Here is a 20,847-nt window from a genome sequence, read left to right on the forward strand (position 1 = left end):
GCATCAGCTTCATTGTTTTAATTGCCGAACTGCACGTCTCCGATGGTGTGATCCTTCTGAATCTCCTTTGTACGGCTCGCGCTTCCCATGAGCTCGCTAACAGAATCATCTCCACCGCTGACACGGAGCTGCCAGTGGTGGTTTGTCACACCACGTGATTTATATAAAAATCTGTTTGTGCAGTGGAAATGTAAAAGAGCTTTTATTAAGCAGGGGGTGTTCCTCTGCTGTGCAGAAAATCAAACTGGTTACACGGATGCCGCTCGTCTGGGTTTTCCTTCCGTGATAAAACTCCCAAACTCTGCATCACACTCAGTGTTCTTCTTGTGGTTGTTGTGTTTTCAGCATCAGACTGCAGCCCATGTGGTCGGCCCTGTGGGCCAAGCGGGATCCAGCTCACTGTGGCAGGAACAGAGTCCTCCTCCTCTCCTGATTCCATCACTGAGGATAGCTTCTTTGAACGGACCAGCGTCAACCAGGTGAGGCTCCTTCTTGTCTATTTGCACCATTTTCTTGGTTTTTCTCCCTTGTCATTAAACCCATCTCCTCCCTAGGGATCATGTTCACTATCAGTCATCAGTGACTACGACTATCCTGATGTGGAGGTGAGCAGCAGTGCAGAGGACCTGTCGAGTTTCAGCCCATCTCTCCAAGACTCTGAGTACTTTAAAGACCTGATAGGAGGAGTTCGGGCTCCACAGACCACAGTGTCTACAGTCCAACAGAGTGGAACCCTCACGGTTGACCTGCAGTTATCCCTTAATACGGACAGTACCACCATCATCCAACCACTGCACACTGTCCTAACCTCATCACGCCCCTCCCTGAAAGAACCTCATTCCAGCTTTGTAGCCACTCAGTTTAATCCTCAATTATTACAAGACTCCTCACAACCTAAACTAGAGCTCAGTGTGACAAAAAACCTGAATGGACTATTCGGATCCATGGAATCAGGAGAAGGGATAAATACAGGACCACAAGACGGAAAGAGGGATTCCACCATGGATCTGGATGGAGAACCAGACTTGGACAGTTTTCCAATTCTGGTCAGATCCATGTCAACCTCTCGGAGGCACAGCTGGGGAGTTCCTGTGTCCCCAGTGAACCTGGGGAGGAGGTAGGATAGATGCACCAGATGTATTCAAAGGATTTAAAGTGAAATTAATAGAAGAATTTCTCTCAACATCACCCTCAAAATGTTTAATTTCCAGCCAGGTTAAATGTTTCTGTTGGTTTCCTTGATTACTCTTTCACAACTGTTAACGCTACAGTGTGTCAGATTTAGTGTCACCTAGTGGTGTCGTTGTTGATTGTACAACCCAGTCTCACGGCATGTTGTGATTCAGCAGCATGAAGTATACATTAATGTATTGGTTTGTCATATTGTCATGAAAAGCGCCTCATTTTCGTTATGGCAGCACAAATTCATTCTAATTCATTCCGTGATGGCTGCATGAAATTAAAAGTGAAGTGGGGGGGGGGGGGTTGTTATGGTTAGGGTTGGGGAAGGAGTAGGGTTAGGTTATGGTTAAGGTTAGGGTTAGGGGTAGGAGTAGGGTTAGGTTATGGTTAAGGTTAGGGTTAGGGGTAGGAGTAGGGTTAGTAATAGTGAGTTAAAAAAAACTCCTTCATGAAAATTTGACTCATTTCATGACGGGAGCATGAAAAAAAAATGTGAGACTGGGCTGTGATTGTAATATGCCACTGCCTGTCATAGCTTTGTTTCCCTTCATATTTTCACATCTTTGGTAATGGGATTTCATGCTCTCTTGTCCTCTCTTGTGATGAGCAATATGTAGGAGCCTCCATTTCACAAAAAAAGGGTTCTCAAGTTTGTTAGTCTACACTAACAACCAGCAGACAATATGTAGAGGAGCAACCACTGGTTTCTCTTCTGGTTTCCTTCAGTCTTCCAGCTGCACTGCTCAATGTGAAAGGCAGAGGTAGTATGTATGTCCCTTTTGGGCTACTATATCAGTATGGTGGTGGTGCAACATGGCGTCCTCCATGAGCGTGCCCGTTCCCATGTTAAAATGAAGGGCTCATTCTAATCTTCTGAAAACAGTGATTTGTTTTATTTATACAGTAATGGACAGATGAATACTATATTCCATTTATGCTAATAACATACAGTATATAATGTATGAGTTCAATGGTACGAATATTTCATGAGGTGAAAGCTGGAACAAACCATTCAACAAGGCGAAGCCGAGATGAATGGTTTGTTCCAGCTTTCACCGAATTAAATATTTGTTCCATTGAAAGAATGTAAAAACATTCATTAATTGTTTTATATAATAACTAAAATAGTCAAATTGTCATTTGATATTTTATTAAACACTTACATTTTGGTATTCCACTGCTGCTAAAGTCCAATGTGTGACGGGTAGTCTGTGATGCTGTACACTGACTTCGGACTTCCATTAAAAAAAAAAGACTTTGTGTAGATCCTCAGTCCAGCCAAAAATCACGTCAGCTTTTTAGCTTTTCATCTGAACAGTTCTTCATGCATCCAGATGGCTTACAGTGGAGTGGGTTTTGTGTGTGTGTGTGTGTGTGTGTGTGTGTGTGTGTGTGTGTGTGTGTGTGTGTGTGTGTGTGTGTGTGTGTGTGTGTGTTATTAGAATTAGCAGCGTCAGTTAGCTCAATCAAATCATCGTCTTGGTAGACTCATTGTCCTCCGCATGCATGCTCACACAACTGGGTCGGTGCTTGTGCGCGCCTGTAACTACCAAAAAAACCAAAAACCTGTGTACATCCTCAGTGCAGCGAAAAAAAAAATCACATCAGAAATTCCAGAAAGTCCAGCTTTTCATTCTAACTTCCTGCTAACAGCCTCCAGACAGCGCAGTGGATTTGTTTGGTGTGTGTGTGCATGCGCATGTGTGTGTGTGTGTGTGTGTGTGCATGTGCATGTGTGCGCACAAGTACGTGCGTGCATGTGTGTGTGTGTGTGCGTGCGCGTGTGCAGAGTGCAATGGTTCCAAACGTATGGAACCAAATTTGTACTCTAAATGGAACCAAATTTGCACTCTAAATGCAATGCAACACAAATAGGATGAATAATCCATGTCATGTGGCAAACAAAGCAACAATCAAATGACAAGGATCCACTCAGCCGTTATATAAACATCTCTAAATTCTACATACTATAGTTTTAAATAATGCAAATTAAAGATACAAACAAAAACACCAACAAAGATGACTCTTGCAGGCTAAGTCTCGACACCACAGCTGTGGACAGTGATGACGATAGAGAGGACGAAGACAAAAGACAGAATGATGCCTTCAGGTCAAGCCATCAGCAGACATGCTGTTATCATCCATCATGTCCTGGTGGGAACCAGGAGGAGGATCCACATGGAACTGGGCGGACTGTGTCCCGTCCCAACTCAAAGGTCAAAACTACAATAATAAAGTAACAGAAACATGCTATTGTGTTTTGAAAATAATGTGACCAATCTTGACATTAAGAATAATGAAGTATAATGATGGTAGATCATTGCTAACATGCTGAATACAACCCGTGGCAAAAATTATGGAATCACCGGCCTCGGAGGATGTTCATTCAGTTGTTTAATTTTGTAGAAAAAAAGCAGATCACAGACATGACACAAAACTAAAGTCATTTCAAATGGCAACTTTCTGGCTTTAAGAAACACTATAAGAAATCAAGAAAAAAAAGATTGTGGCAGTCAGTAACGGTTACTTTTTTAGACCAAGCAGAGGAAAAAAATATGGAATCACTCAATTCTGAGGAAAGAATTATGGAATCACCCTGTAAATTTTCATCCCCAAAACTAACACCTGCATCATATCAGATCTGCTCGTTAGTCTGCATCTAAAAAGGAGTGATCACACCTTGGAGAGCTGTTGCACCAAGTGGACTGACATGAATCATGGCTCCAACACGAGAGATATCAATTGAAACAAAGGAGAGGATTATCAAACTCTTAAAAGAGAGTAAATCATCACGCAATGTTGCAAAAGATGTTGGTTGTTCACAGTCAGCTGTGTCTAAACTCTGGACCAAATACAAACAACATGGGAAGGTTGTTAAAGGCAAACATACTGGTAGACCAAGGAAGACAAAGCGTCAAGACAGAAAACTTAAAGCAATATGTCTCAAAAATCGAAAAATGTACAATAAAACAAATGAGGAATGAATGGGAGGAAACTGGAGTCAACATCTGTGACCGAACTGTAAGAAACCACCTAAAGGAAATGGGATTTACATACAGAAAAGCTAAACGAAAGGCATCATTAACACCTAAACAGAAAAAAACAAGGTTACAATGGGCTAAGGAAAAGCAATCGTGGACTGTGGATGACTGGATGAAAGTCATATTCAGTGATGAATCTCGAATCTGCATTGGGCAAGGTGATGATGCTGGAACTTTTGTTTGGTGCCTTTCCAATGAGATTTATAAAGACGACTGCCTGAAGAGAACATGTAAATTTCCACAGTCATTGATGATATGGGGCTGCATGTCAGGTAAAGGCACTGGGGAGATGGCTGTCATTACATCATCAATAAATGCACAAGTTTATGTTGATATTTTGGACAATTGAAAGGATGTTTGGGGATGATGAAATCATTTTTCAAGATGATAATGCATCTTGCCATAGAGCAAAAACTGCAAAAACATTCCTTGCAAAAAGACACATAGGGTCAATGTCATGGCATAGGGTCAATGTCAATGAGCAGATCTGATTTGATGCAGGTGTTAATTTGGGGGATGAAAATTTACAGGGTGATTCCATAATTTTTTCCTCAGAATTGAGTGATTCCATATTTTTTTCCCTCTGCTTGGTCTAAAAAAGTAACCGTTACTGACTGCCACAATCTTTTTTTCTTGATTTCTTATAGTGTTTCTTAAAACCAGAAAGTTGCCATTTGAAATGACTTTAGTTTTGTGTCATGTCTGTGATCTGCTTTTTTTCTACAAAATTAAACAACTGAATGAACATCCTCTGAGGCCGGTGATTCCATAATTTTTGCCAGGGGTTGTATAAATGATGGGACTCTTAGTGTTTAAGCTCTATGTTAAACACAGCAGAATGTGTGACTGAATATATTCTGCATGTTTTCAGGATGCTGGAGATCCTGGCAGACTTGTGCACTCCCGCTCAGACATCTTCACGCCATCATTCAGCTCAGATCAGCATGCACATGCTGCACTTTTTTCTCGTGATGACCAGATGCTCAAGCAGACTGTGCGGACCGCAGGAGGTGGGTCCAGTGTTTGTGCATGAATGTTTGCACAGTATACGATAAAGTCACCTTTGCAATGCAATTCAATATGATGGGCTGTAAACCTTCAAAGTAATCAGGTTTTTACTCAACTGAAAAGCTCAATTACTTCATATAATATTATACAAATAATGAATGTTTATGAGTTCAATGGTACGAATGTTTCATCCATCTTTCACCACATGAAAAAAACATTCATTATTTGTTTTATATGACGGCTAAAATAGATCCTTGTCATTTGATATATTATTTATTTATAAACAACAGAAAAGGGACTTGCTACATTTTGGTGTTCCGCTGGTGCTTAACAGTCCAACACAAACTTTAAATTAGAGTCTGAAACTGCAACGATGTAATCCGTCACACTGTGCACATACTTCGTATACCCCCCCCCCCCCCCAAAAAAAGGACTTCATGTAGTTCCTCAGTCCAGCGAAAAATCACATCAGAAATTTGTCCAGCTTTTAATCTTAACATATCTTCATGCCTCCAGGCAGCTTACAGTGTCATGGAGTGGTTATTTTGTGTGTGTTAGAAGAATTAGCAGTGTCAGTTAGCTCCTTCAAATCGTCATCTACCAGCAAAACAAACTTAGCAATGTTTAGCTAAACATCGTCCCCGTTAGTGTGAGCACTCGCGGTGGTCAGGCATGCATTAGCACATTTCACATAGCACCAAAATTGCTCGCTAAAAAAGAACTATTGCACGTTCAATGAAACACAGCAGCAAATGGTATGAATAATCCATGTCACGTGATATACAAGCCACCAATCAAATGACAAGGATCCACTCAGCCTTTATATAAACTGCTTTATTTAATAAAATATAAAATTCTTACAAATACAATTTTAATAATATTAAATTTCACATTTGCTCTTTTACTGACATACTAGTGAAGAATTTTTTTTTTTTTTACAAACACTGGAGTACCTTTGACTTTTGCACATCATTGCAAATACAAATTATACATATTGAATCTATCTATCTATCTATCTATCTATCTATCTATCTATCTATCTATCTATCTATCTATCTATCTATCTATCTATCTATCTATCTATCTATCTATCTATCTATCTATCTATCTATCTATCTATCTATCTATCTATCTATCTATCAACTCACTGGGTTTTCCAGGGTACATGCTTTGGGGTTTTTTTATGTGCTAGGGTAAAGGTTTGAAACAATTTTGTAAAAATTAAAAATCTACAAGCTGTGATTTGTTAGTTGTGAACTCTGACAAAGACCATGTGATTGAAAAAGATTTTATTCCATTAAGAAATGAAGTGATCACTAACAGATTGTTGTGATATATTAATCACACTCATACAGGCCACACATGTACTATACATGCTGACGGCATCCATACAGGCACTTTTCTTTTCTTAATTTGACTTGTTTCTCCTCTTTCTGTTGCAGAGCAGCTGGATCCAGAAGACAACCTGCATTCCACTGACAGACAGGGCTGCGTGTAAGCACCCAAACCACTTTACTGCAGTCTCGTCTTTCCTAATCCTGCTGGGAGCATTTTCTTCCTGAGTCCACTGTTGGGATTCACACCAGGCTAATGTTGATTATTTGTGTTAATTAAACTATACTGCTTCTGACTGGCTGAGCACAGATGTGCACATACTGTTCTGTCGCTGTAAATCCTTCAAGGAGAACTCCCACATAACGGCAGGGTCGTCCTCGCTCCCTGCTGGTGTTTCTGCTCCATGTCATATGTCTGCAACTCCTCCTCCCACAGTCCTCTCTCAGAGCTCCTTAGATGGCTCCGTATTGTGTGTCCATGTGTGTGTGTGTGGATAATATGTGTTTATTTGTGTGCTTGTACGTGTGTGAGGACACAGCAGACGAGGGAGGATTCTTCTCTATATCACTTTGTTTGACACCCAGTTCCCAGCAGCCTGGATCTCTCCTCCTCTCCTCTCCCCTCCCTCACTCCGTCTCAGTGTCTTGTTTGTCTTGCTGAAGGCACAGAATGCCCTGAAGGAGCTGCTGCTCCCTCCCTCTCCTGTTTACTTACCTGTGTCAAGCAAACAGGAGAGGGAGGTCTGCCTCCTTCTCACAGACATCTCAGTGTGCAGAGCAGATGCTTCTGTCTGACTGAGTGCACGGAACGCTTGTTTGATGCAAGCGCATCTTCCAGTTTGACTCTGATACAACACAATGTAATGCACCAAACCTTTTGTGTTTATTTACCTCAAACAATCCACCTATCAAGACTTAGTTTCCATCCATCCATTTTCTAGGGAACTGGAGCCTATCCCAGCAGTCATAGGGTGTGAGGCGGGGTACACCCTGGACAGGACGCCAGTCTGTCACAGGGTCACATATAGAGAAACAAACACATTCACGCCCACACACACGTCTACGGACAATTTAAAGTTTCCAATTTACCTAGCCTACATGTCTTTAGATGTGGGAGGAAGCCGGAGCACCCCGAGAGAACCCACGCAAACACGGGGAGAACATGCAAACTCCACAGGTGGGAACTGATCTCATGACCTTCTTGCTATGATGCAGGTAAAAAAATAAAATAACTAGATTTACAAGTGCATATTAAGGGCCCCCCCGGTGACCCTTCACTGGATGGAGTAAGTGGCTATAGAAAAGGAATAAATGTACATGTTTAAGGGCCCCTTCACACATAACACGATTTAAGCCAATTAGCACACGAAGGAGGAATTGCATGACATTCGTGAAAAATCGTAGCTGCCTCTAACGCCTCGTACACATGTCGTTACAACTATTCGCGCACACCAGTTGCTGAAAGCCAGAGAATGCCCTGTGAGAGCCCACTCAATCCCTCTCACGGCAGGTGTCAGCCAAATTCCAGGTGTCACACATGAACATCCAACACCGCTCGCTTTACACTTAGAAAATGTGTGGCCATTTGCCCTGTTAGCACAGATGCTGGATGTGAAATTTGTCTAAGTGCCCCCACGAGTGTGGTGTTGCAAAAAGCAACACACATGTGATGCATGTGTCTCGCACATGTGTCCCCCCCCCCCCACTCTCCCCTCCGAAACACATGTGGCGTATGTGTGCCCCCCCCACACACACACATGTGACATTTATATGTATGTACAGACATGATCACATGCAGGGCAGACAGGCACGTCTGAATGCACATAGCATGGGGAGGCGCCTCCCAAACTGCTGACCAGAGACACAAATGATGGCTCAGTGCACACGATGTGTCACAGTACAAACACTGAGACCACAGCCAGGACAGGTATATTAATAAGTACTACACTACCTACATACACAATTATATAACAAATAACTAAAAAAAAAAAAGATCACAGAACACAGAAACACAGTGACACATTGGTGTGTGCACTTAACTGACATTGGGCGTGTCCGCCATCAGCAGAAGCCATTGAGATCTCTGAATCTGGACATCCCAGCTGGGGAACATGTACCGTGTTTTGACAGACATGACTGCCCTATAACACGTGTGTGTCTGCTTGCTGTCCTCATGTGCACATACATAAAAACATATATTGCTGTTGTGACGGGCTGCAATGAACAAGCACACGGCGCGCACATTGACAGGCTACCCCAGGTGAAATGGACCATCAGATCATAACACGCAGCGGGCGATCTGAATGTCATGTCACCCACATGAGCGCCGTACCACATGACGCAGTGTCTGTCCTGCGGTGCGCCGTCCACAGGACACGTGTGTCAGGCCAGGCATGTCATTCATTCATGTCATTTCATGACTGTATGTCTGTGACCATGGGTCATCTACAGAGGAACAGATGGATCATACTTGTCCGCTCGATAAAAGGGATTCAAAAAAAAATTTTTTTTTATGGTGTGTGGTTTCATTGTTTTTTTTTAAATACGTTTATCTCCTTGTTGATTTCAGGCATTTTACGCACCTTTTATAGGACAGTGATGGTAGCACAGTGCTAAAGTTTCTGGCTAACAATCAGAGCTTTTGTAAATTGCAGGTTTGAATCCCATGGGTGGCATTTTTTTTTTTTTTTTTTTTTTTTTCTTCCACAGCAGCTGCGTGGTGTGGTTACACATGCACTGGCTGCTCGCACTGAGTTCACACTGCGATGGTTTCGAGCACGCTCGTGCACAAAATCATCACAGCAGACCCATTACACCCATTTTGGCATCCCTTCACTGGCTTTCTGTCCCAGAGAGATCAGATTTTAAGGTTCTGCTACTAGTCTATAAAATTGTTCACGGACTGGCACCTCCCTACCTAGCTGACCTAATTAAACCCTACGTACCGGCCCGGGCTTTGCGTTCTCAGGGTGCAGAACTACTTTGTGTCCCTAGGTTGAATAAGAAGTCTGCAGGTCATAGAGCTTTCTCTTGTCGTGCCCCTGTTCTGTGGAATGATCTCCCTGTGTCAATTAAACAGTCAGATTCTTTCAAGTCCAGACTTAAGACACACTTATTTTCCCTTTCGTATGGCGAGCATACTGGTATAGTTTTGTTTTCTGCTTTTTACTCTTTTAATTCATTTTATTAGGAAACGGAGCGTGCCGCCGCCTCAACTTTACCTAAATTCTGGGTCTTTTTGTTAAGCTTAGGGCCCGTGGCTGGCAGTATTTCTTGTCTTTCTCTCTGTTTAAGGTGCAACTCCATCCAGAGATGGGTGTGGTAGTTGTGCTGGAGACCCTCCTGTCCTGTGCACCAACAGCATTTCCTGTATATTCGTTTTGTAAATTGTTCTGTAATTTGTGTCTGTAGCATGGCGCAAGCAGAGGGTCACCCCTTTCCGTCTGTTCTGCTTGAGGTTTCTTCCTCAGAGGGAGTTTTTCCTTACCACTGCTGCTCTGGGGGTTAGTAAGGTTAGACCTTACTTGTGTGAAGCGCCTTGAGGCAACTCTGTTGTGATGTGGTGCTATATAAATGAAAATAAATTGAAATTGAAAATTGAAGCAGGATCATTCATGCCTGCTCAACTTTGTGTCCCTCCCGACGTCAGCTCGATGTTTTTATGTGGGCTTTTTTTGCTGTGATTTGCCCTGATTCCTACTTATTCATACTATGTGTGAAGGGGCCCTAAGCATTTTTATGTTTCACTCACAAAAGTAGTGAGAGATGAATGATTGCCTCAGTAACATTGTGGATAAGCTGCTCTACCATCTGAGCTACATTTACTGATATTTATGACAAAAATTTTATTTTTTCTATCTAAGTCAAAATATCTATAAAAGACTAACTCCTTACTCTGGGAGGTCATTAAATTCTAGATCATTGCACAGCTGAAAGGTTCATGGTTTGTGATATTTAAAACCACTTTTTTTGATGTCTGATGCCAATAGTGGAACCACTGGTATCAGCTGATACTATACCAATCTGATACAGTTTTACCCGTCATGAAACAACTTATCTGATAATAGAAACATTTGTCTGGATGTACTTTGCTAATGTAGCCATCTAACAAAACATCATCTCAAACTGTGAAACAAATAGTTTACTTCCCTAAAACAAAACATATGTCGCTCACAGCATGACTCAGGCCTGCAACACAACACCCATATCACATCTGATTTTCTTTCTTCTTCTTCTTTCTTTTTTATTTCCGATAGCCAATCCAGTAATTTTGCCCAATATAGGTCAATCTGAAAAATTAGATTGGCAACCGCCTAGTTTTGATGATGCTTCATGTTTAAAATGGATTGATGGAGTATTATGAATAAGTGCAGCATACTTGAAAATATTAAGTTGACAAACTAAATGGATCTAAACATCTGCCAAATTCCACAAATTTTTACCTTGGAAAAAATTTTCAAGGTCAAAGTCCTGTTAGAGGTGGCTTTTCATAAGCTAAAATACAATACAAAATATAGCTCAAAAGGGCTTTTCAATGTTAAAATCAAATATCCCCTAAATGCTGATCAAACTTAGTCTGTTCACTGAGAGTGCCAGTTTGCACCTCATTGTCACAAATCAGAGTGATTGAGGCACTTTTAATTGAGATCTAATGCAAAATGTACATCAAATGGGCTTTTCAATATTAAATTCAAATGTCCACAAAAGCCACAATCCATCAGATCTGGATCAAACTTTGTCAGGCGATAGTGAGTGCCAGTCTGCACCTCGCTTTCAAATATGAGAGTGATTGGGGCATGTCTGATTAAGAAATAATGTAAAATATACATTAAATGGGGTTATAAATGTAAAATTTGAATGGCCACAAAATCTGTAACCTGGATCATATCTGGATCAAACCCTGTCAGAAAATAGTGAGTGCCAATCTGCACCTCACTTTCAAATATGAGAGCGATTGAGGCATGTTTGATTAAGATATAATGTAAAATAAACAATAAATGGGGTTTTCAATGTTACATTTACATAAATGGCCACAAAATCTGTCATCTGGATCAGATCCAGATCAAACTTTGTCAGTCCATAGAGGATACCATCCCACAAAGAAATTTGAGCACAGAGTTCTGACGTTTTGAAAATTCATTCACTCAATCAATCAATCAATTTTTTTTTTATATAGCGCCAAATCACAACAAACAGTTGCCCCAAGGTGCTTTATATTGTAAGGCAAGGCCATACAATAATTATGTAAAACCCCAACGGTCAAAACGACCCCCTGTGAGCAAGCACTTGGCTACAGTGGGAAGGAAAAACTCCCTTTTAACAGGAAGAAACCTCCAACAGAACCAGGCTCAGGGAGGGGCAGTCTTCTGCTGGGACTGGTTGGGGCTGAGGGAGAGAACCAGGAAAAAGACATGCTGTGGAGGGGAGCAGAGATCGATCACTAATGATTAAATGCAGAGTGGTGCATACAGAGCAAAAAGAGAAAGAAACAGTGCATCATGGGAACCCCCCAGCAGTCTACGTCTATAGCAGCATAACTAAGGGATGGTTCAGGGTCACCTGATCCAGCCCTAACTATAAGCTTTAGCAAAAAGGAAAGTTTTAAGCCTAATCTTAAAAGTAGAGAGGGTGTCTGTCTCCCTGATCTGAATTGGGAGCTGGTTCCACAGGAGAGGAGCCTGAAAGCTGAAGGCTCTGCCTCCCATTCTACTCTTAAAAACCCTAGGAACTACAAGTAAGCCTGCAGTCTGAGAGCGAAACGCTCTATTGGGGTGATATGGTACTACGAGGTCCCTAAGATAAGATGGGACCTGATTATTCAAAACCTTATAAGTAAGAAGAAGAATTTTAAATTCTATTCTAGAATTAACAGGAAGCCAATGAAGAGAGGCCAATATGGGTGAGATATGCTCTCTCCTTCTAGTCCCCGTTAGTACTCTAGCTGCAGCATTTTGAATTAACTGAAGGCTTTTTAGGGAACTTTTAGGACAACCTGATAATAATGAATTACAGTAGTCCAGCCTAGAGGAAATAAATGCATGAATTAGTTTTTCAGCATCACTCTGAGACAAGACCTTTCTGATTTTAGAGATATTGCGTAAATGCAAAAAAGCAGTCCTACATATTTGTTTAATATGCGCTTTGAATGACATATCCTGATCAAAAATGACTCCAAGATTTCTCACAGTATTACTAGAGGTCAGGGTAATGCCATCCAGAGTAAGGATCTGGTTAGACACCATGTTTCTAAGATTTGTGGGGCCAAGTACAATAACTTCAGTTTTATCTGAGTTTAAAAGCAGGAAATTAGAGGTCATCCATGTCTTTATGTCTGTAAGACAATCCTGCAGTTTAGCTAATTGGTGTGTGTCCTCTGGCTTCATGGATAGATAAAGCTGGGTATCATCTGCGTAACAATGAAAATTTAAGCAATACCGTCTAATAATACTGCCTAAGGGAAGCATGTATAAAGTGAATAAAATTGGTCCTAGCACAGAACCTTGTGGAACTCCATAATTAACTTTAGTCTGTGAAGAAGATTCCCCATTTACATGAACAAATTGTAATCTATTAGACAAATATGATTCAAACCACCGCAGAGCAGTGCCTTTAATACCTATGGCATGCTCTAATCTCTGTAATAAAATTTTATGGTCAACAGTATCAAAAGCAGCACTGAGGTCTAACAGAACAAGCACAGAGATGAGTCCACTGTCTGAGGCCATAAGAAGATCATTTGTAACCTTCACTAATGCTGTTTCTGTACTATGATGAATTCTAAAACCTGACTGAAACTCTTCAAATAGACCATTCCTCTGCAGGTGATCAGTTAGCTGTTTTACAACTACCCTTTCAAGAATTTTTGAGAGAAAAGGAAGGTCGGAGATTGGACTATAATTAGCTAAGATAGCTGGGTCATGTGATGGCTTTTTAAGTAATGGTTTAATTACTGCCACCTTAAAAGCCTGTGGTACATAGCCAACTAACAAAGATAGATTGATCATATTTAAGATCGAAGCATTAAATAATGGTAGGGCTTCCTTGAGCAGCCTGGTAGGAATGGGGTCTAATAAACATGTTGATGGTTTGGATGAAGTAACTAATGAAAATAACTCAGACAGAACAATCTGAGAGAAAGAGTCTAACCAAATACCGGCATCACTGAAAGCAGCCAAAGATAACGATACGTCTTTGGGATGGTTATGAGTAATTTTTTTCTCTAATAGTTAAAATTTTGTTAGCAAAGAAAGTCATGAAGTCATTACTAGTTAAAGTCATTAGTAGTTATTCACTGTTAAAGATAGGGATTTTTCCAATTTTCAAAGATTTTTCATGACTTTGTCCTTTGACCTATGACCTTGAAAATTGAATCAGTCCTTGGCTATCAGGATATGAATCTTCAGTAAAAATTTATAACGATATATGAAAAACTGTGAGCTCCAGGCTGTTCATAAACAAATAAACAAACAGACAAACAAACAAACAAGGGTGAAAACGTTACCTCCACCAAGGTGACAGAAGGAATTATTACAGTGTGCTTTATAGATTGATTTTTTCCAGCTCTAATCAACCAAGCTTATTTTGCATAATTAAAACAATTTTTGGCTTCCTCCCACTTGTAAAGACATGCAAGGTTGGATGGACTGGACCCTAGGAAATGTGAGAGAGAGGGTCAGTGTGTTGTGGTGAATGTGTGTCTGCCTACATCTGTCGGTCCCCCGTGACGCTTAACTGGAATAAGCGGATATAAAAAATGAATGAATGAATGAAAATGAGAAATAATGTTTGAATTATTTGACATACCTTTACTTACAGTAACAGGTTTGGGTAAGTTTCCTCAAACTGTTGGGGTTGCACTTCTGTGATTTTTAAAAATTTTACAGTGTGTGGAAAGCTGTCAAACTGCAGCACAAAACTGTAACATTACAAAATTTACTATCAACAAATTCTGTACACTATGAGTCGATGAACTGACCTGACAATAAAATCCTCACAACTGAGTTACAGTGATCCACGCAATGGAAAAAAAAAAATACTATGTGTCTTCACACTGAAAACATGTGACTGTTGTCTGCAGAGCGAGGCAGAGGAACAACAGAGAAGACGACAAAGAATCAGGAAACGTCACCTGGTATGAGTTCCTGTCCAATGAGTAAGTAATGTCACATCACTGTTTCGTTATGACAGTGTTACAAAATCCTCATGATTATGCAACTTTGCAAAAAAAAAAGACAATTTTTCTAGAAAATGGTGCAATTTGGTCCCCCAGACCCCCCAACTCAATATTGCTCCCCCAACTTTAAAAAGGGTTCTGACTCCCAGGTGTGATCTAAGGTATACATGATTTAGACCTGGTTTGACTACGCATTAGAAATTTGGTGTTTGTGTTAATAAAAAAAGAACATAACTGTGTGTGTGTGGGGGGGGGGGGGGGGGGGGTCTTCAATATGGCTAGTACCTAGGGCCCAGTTTTTCCTTAAGGGAGTTAAGGGAGTTTTTCCTTACCATGTCACTTGTGTGCTTGCTCTAGAGTATTGACGTCAAACTGATTCCAGAAAGGGGTGCAGGTTTTCTTTGTAACCACCAACTCCACCAGATGATTTCACTGATTAACATCGATTTGAGCAGATGGGATAAGTTAATCAGTGAAATCACCTGGTGGGGTTTGTGGTTACAAAGAAAACCAGCACCCTCTTGGCCCTTTCTGGAATCAGTTTGACACCTATGCGAGGTTGGTAAGGTTGGATCTTACTTGTGTGAAGCCTCTTGAGGCAACTTTGTTGTGATCTGGCACTTTATAAATGAAGTAAATTGAACTGAATTGAGTGGGTGCTTATTGAATGGTGCCCAAGGCAGTTCCATAATGTGGTGAATGCTTTGACCTGTGGCATCAGTGCATTCTGCCAGGTCTGACTTATTCCAATTCTCTGCTTATTTTATCAGGCACGAAGAAGAGGAGGATCGTACAGAGAAAGTGGAGAAAGGCACCAAAGTGAAGAGAACTCTGAGCTCCCTGAGGAACAGAATGACAGGCTCCTTCAACAAGGATAAGGTAAAGCACACAGATACACACCACAGAGTAAAATGCAGAAAGATTTTCTTAAAAATAGGATGCAAAATGTGTAGGTGTAAATGTGTGTGTGTTATAGTAACAGTCCCAATGCATTTTATTAGGGATTTGTTTTCAATATGTTTGAAGGGGACAAATTTAGAAGTTTTAACATACAGAATTCTGACTTCCATTTTTTTTTTTTCATGTCATAAAAACCCAAAGTGTGTTAAAGCCAAAGACTGTTTCATGCAGCTATATATTAACTCACTGACAAGGTATATAATACAGTAAGTTCTTTCAGCTTCTCTTTTTCACTTGGGGTCATCATAGCAAATTTATTATGGACCTGCATGTCGATTTGGCACAGGTTTTATGCCAGGTGCCCCTCTTGATGCAAGTCTATATTACAAAGAGAATGGGCATGGATGGTCTTGAACCAGGAACCATTGGCTCTGAAAACAAGCACACTGCTTGGCCCATCACGCTGCCCTATATAATGCAGTAATAATAATATAATATGGTAGCAGATAGGGGCAACAACAGTTCCAAACAAGAGCAATCAGAGATTTCTGACACACACCAAGGGTTGACGAGGACTCAGAATAACACATATGGGATTCACATCGTGACCCGGACTTTACCTGGATCCACATTCCACAACACAATGCAATAATTGCATACTGATCCAGAATGGTCTGACTGATCAAGATGTTGCAATCTGATATTTAATTCACAAGCTGAAACAAAATAGTGTCTTCCTGATCTTGGTTTTACATCTTGATGTCATATCCGTGAAGTAGTTTTGATGTAATCCTTAAAAGTCTACAAGGTGAAATCTTGATCCAGAATCGGGATCCGAATCCAGATCCAGGTCCAGATCCAGATCACCTCCTAAATTTAATGGAGTCTTCCAAGTCCTAACACCAATGTGTGGTGATGATTTGGTGACAATTTGTTAAGTAGTTTTGTCATAATCCTCAAAATCCGACAAAGTTAAGTGGACAAATTGAAATCCTGATCCATAATCCGTATCCGGATCACTTCCAAAATTCAGTGGAGTCTTTCATGCCCTAATATCTATCTGTGTGCAAATTTTGTCAAAATCCATGCAGTAGTTTTGACATAATCCTGCTAACAGACAGACAAATAAATAAACGCCGATGATTTTATTACACCCTTGGCGAATGTAATTACGACAACATTAGCAAATGTAGAAGACATATACAAATACAAATACACCCACATCAGTTCAACTTCAGGTTGTAACATCTTGCAAACTGAGGTGAAAAAAGTGCAAACACAGAGAACACAAAAATATAAGGTACAGAACTTCTAAGTACTTTCTTTGATAGTGAACGCAAAAAAACACAGAAATGATTTGCAAAGCTCTGCAACACAACAGATGTACAGTAGTGTTCAGAATAATAGTAGTGCTATGTGACTAAAAAGATTAATCCAGGTTTTGAGTATATTTCTTATTGTTACATGGGAAACAAGGTACCAGTAGATCCAGTAGATTCTCACAAATCCAACAAGACCAAGCATTCATGATATGCACACTCTTAAGGCTATGAAATTGGGCTATTAGTAAAAAAAAAAAGTAGAAAAGGGGGTGTTCACAATAATAGTAGTGTGGCATTCAGTCAGTGAGTTTGTCAATTTTGTGGAACAAAGTAGAGAAGCTTGAATCTTCGACTGGACTGGGTTGCTTGACGCGAGGACGTTTCACTTCAAATCGCAGAAGCTTCCTCAGCTAAAATTCTTGCTCTGGAAGTCTGACTTCTGTCTGACTCTTGTAGAGACGAATGAACAGAAGCCAACAAAAGCTGGAGTTTTAAACCTAACCCGACCCCTCCTACTGAGAGGCTGACTGCTATAGGCTAGTGACTAAACAATAGCTCTAATTAGCACCTATTGTGCTCTAGTTAGCACTCTCCTAATGATGGGATGGAAGCCTCCCCTGATGGCTCCCTTGACGAGTCTCCTGATGACGTGAATGACTCATTACCATGAACAAAAGACTGAAACTGCTTTGACCTGAGTACCCCATTGTAAACGGGACAAAGCGTGTCTGAGACCCGCCCCCCGGTTAAGGCTGGGTTTCAACTGTTTTACAAAGAATGCTTCCTTAACACCTCTCTCAAACCATTTCTTCTCTCTGGCTAAGATTTTAACTTCCTTGTCCTCAAATGTGTGGTTAGTGTCTTTCAGGTGGAGATGAACTGCAGACTGAGGTCCACTGGCGACCTCTCTGCGGTGCTGGTATAGCCTCTTGTTTAAAGGTTGCTTAGTCTCACCTATGTAGTGTTCATTACAGTTTTCCTGACATCTGATATAATACACTACATTGCTCTGTTTGTAACTAGGGATCCTGTCCTTAGGGTGAACTAATTTCTGTCTCAAGGTGTTAACCGGTTTAAAGTAAACGTATTTTGTGCTGTCTGAAGATCCTCTGTAGTTTTTCCCCTACTCCTGCTAAATAAGGGAGAGACACTCCTCTTCTTCTTGTCTCCGTCTCCTGTCTATCTGGTCTCTTTGTTTTCTGGGACTTCTGCACTTTGTCCAGGGACCATCGTGGGTACCCACATACTGTGAGGGCTTTCCGTACAAGTTGTTGTTCTTTAGCCCTTCCCTCTGCAGTTGTGGGCACCTGTAGGGCTCTGTGTTGAAGAGTCCTGATCACCCCGAGCTTGTGTTCAAGGGGGTGGTTTGAGCCAAAGAGCAGATATTGGTCAGTGTGAGTGGGATTTCTGTATACATCTGTCTGGAGCTGCCTGTTCTCGCCAATCATAACATCACAGTCCGAGAAGGCTAAATGGTTGTTTCTGGCATCCTCACGTGTGAACTTGATATTGGAATCCACCGAATTGATGTGTTCTGTAAAGTCCTTGACCTCCTGTTGCTTGATTTTAACCCATGTGTCATCGACATATCTGAACCAGTGACTGGGAGAGATGCCCGTGAACGACGTCAAGGCTGTCTTCTCCACTCGCTCCATGTACAGATTGGCCACAGTGGGGGATACCGGAGATGTGTGGAACAAACAGGTGTGAATCAGGTGTCCCCTATTTAAGGATGAAGCCAGCACCTGTTGAACATGCTTTTCTCTTTGAAAGCCTGAGGAAAATGGGACATTCAAGACATTGTTCAGAAGAACAGCGTAGTTTGATTAAAAAGTTGATTGGAGAGGGGAAAACTTATACGCAGGTGCAACAAATTATAGGCTGTTCATCGACAATGATCTCCAATGCTTTAAAATGGACAAAAAAAAACAGAGAGGCATGAAAGAAAACGGGAAACAACCATCAAAATGGATAGAAGAATAACCAGAATGGCAAAGGCTCACCCATTGATCAGCTCCAGGATGATCAAAGACAATCTGGAGTTACCTGTAAGTGCTGTGACAGTTAGAAGACGCCTGTGTGAAGCTAATTTATTTGCAAGAATCCCCCGCAAAGTCCCTCTGTTAAATAAAAGACATGTGCAGAAGAGGTTACAATTTGCCAAAGAACACATCAACTGGCCTAAAGAGAAATGGAGGAATATTTTGTGGACTGATGAGAGTAAAATTGCTGTTTTTGGGTCCAAGGGCCGCAGACAGATTGTGATACAACCCCCAAACTCTGAATTCAAGCCACAGTTCACAGTGAAGACAGTGAAGCATGGTGGTGCAAACATCATGATATGAGCATGTTTCTCCTACTATGGTGTTGGGCCTATATATCGCATACCAGGTATCATGGATCAGTTTGGATATGTCAGAATACTTGAAGAGCTCATGTTGCCTTATGCTGAAGAGGACATGCCCTTAAAATGGGTGTTTCAACAAGACAATCACCCCAAGCACACTAGTAAACGAGCAAAATCTTGGTTCCAAACCAACAAAATTAATGCCTTGCAGATGTGAAGAAATCATGAAAAACTGTGGTTATACAACTTAACAGATGCTACTATTATTGTGAACACCCCCTTTTCTACTTTTTTTACTAATAGCCCAATTTCATAGCCTTAAGAGTGTGCATATCATGAATGCTTGTCTTGTTGGATTTGTGAGAATCTACTTAATCTACTGGTACCTTGTTTCCCATGTAACAATAAGAAATATACTCAAAACCTGGATTAATGTTTTTAGTCACATAGCACTACTATTATTCTGAACACTACTGTATATACAACACGAATATATGTTTCTGGCCAGAGGACTTTAACAGATTTCTACTCTACAGTACATCGCAAATAAAAAATAATAAAACATGATAATATAACCATCTTAAGTGTAAACTCACCAATAAATTATATACGTAAATAAATTTACTCAGCTCGGCCCACCAGGTAGCACAGCGATGCATTGAACAGTCAGCCAGTAAAAGTCCTCTGTGCTGGAACTACTGCTTGTGTTGATACTACTTCTATTATGTTTTGGAGCTCTGTAAAGTATATCTGTGTTTGGATGTGTTGTGTGAATTCTCAGAAGACACGTTATCAAGTTAAGCTGTTACATGTGCTGCAGGTTATAATTGTGTTCTCTGTGTTTGCAAGCTTTTTTTCCCCAAAAATTTACAAGACAATTGTTGATGCAACTACCTGTTGCTGAATTAATGCAGGTGTGTTTTACATTTGTAAGTGTTGTCTTAATAAAATAAAATTAAATATTAAAATCATTGGCGTTTATTTATTTATTTGTTTGTCTGTCTGTCTGATAGCAGGATTACATCAAAACCACTGCATGGATTTTGAAAAACCCGCTAAATTTTGAAGGTGATCTGGATCCGCATCCGGATTTTGGCTCAAGTTTCACTTTATATTGGTTTTGAAGGATTACTGTTAGCAGGATTACGTCAAAACTGCTGCATAGTTTTTGACAGAATTTCCAACACAGATGCATATTAGGCCATGGAAGACTCCATTAAATTTTGGAGGTGATCTGGATCTGAATCCATATTCTGGATCAATATATCACTTTATATAGTTTGAAGGATTGCATTAAAACCACTTCACGGATTCTCAGATTTGCTTTCAACTTTTCAAACTTTCAAATTTGCACCACAGATACAGATTAGGCCATGGAAGACTCCACTGAAATTTGGAGGTGATCCTGATCCAGATCCAGATTCTGGATCAAGATTTCCCTTTATGTAGGCTTTGAAGGATTTCTTCACAACTACTTCACAGATTCTCACCAAATGTACACCATATATACTAGATATTAGGGCATGGAAGACTCCACTGA

The 20,847-nt window shown here is 40.7% G+C and overlaps 1 protein-coding gene across 1 annotated transcript in view; it reads left to right on the top strand.

Moving 5' to 3' along the window:
• Nucleotides 1-20,847, top strand: part of LOC117518645 (rho guanine nucleotide exchange factor 18-like) — a 151,295-nt gene that overhangs the window by 19,890 nt on the left and 110,558 nt on the right. Inside the window, exons 2-8 of the mRNA XM_034179845.1 lie at nucleotides 346-479; nucleotides 555-1,117; nucleotides 3,215-3,398; nucleotides 5,095-5,233; nucleotides 6,674-6,725; nucleotides 14,643-14,717; nucleotides 15,509-15,617. Of these exons, the coding sequence (XP_034035736.1) occupies nucleotides 346-479; nucleotides 555-1,117; nucleotides 3,215-3,398; nucleotides 5,095-5,233; nucleotides 6,674-6,725; nucleotides 14,643-14,717; nucleotides 15,509-15,617 (1,256 nt within the window). The remainder of the gene's footprint in view (nucleotides 1-345; nucleotides 480-554; nucleotides 1,118-3,214; nucleotides 3,399-5,094; nucleotides 5,234-6,673; nucleotides 6,726-14,642; nucleotides 14,718-15,508; nucleotides 15,618-20,847) is intronic.

Source organism: Thalassophryne amazonica, chromosome 10 (assembly GCF_902500255.1).
Source record: "Thalassophryne amazonica chromosome 10, fThaAma1.1, whole genome shotgun sequence".
In the NCBI taxonomy this organism is placed as follows: domain Eukaryota; kingdom Metazoa; phylum Chordata; class Actinopteri; order Batrachoidiformes; family Batrachoididae; genus Thalassophryne; species Thalassophryne amazonica.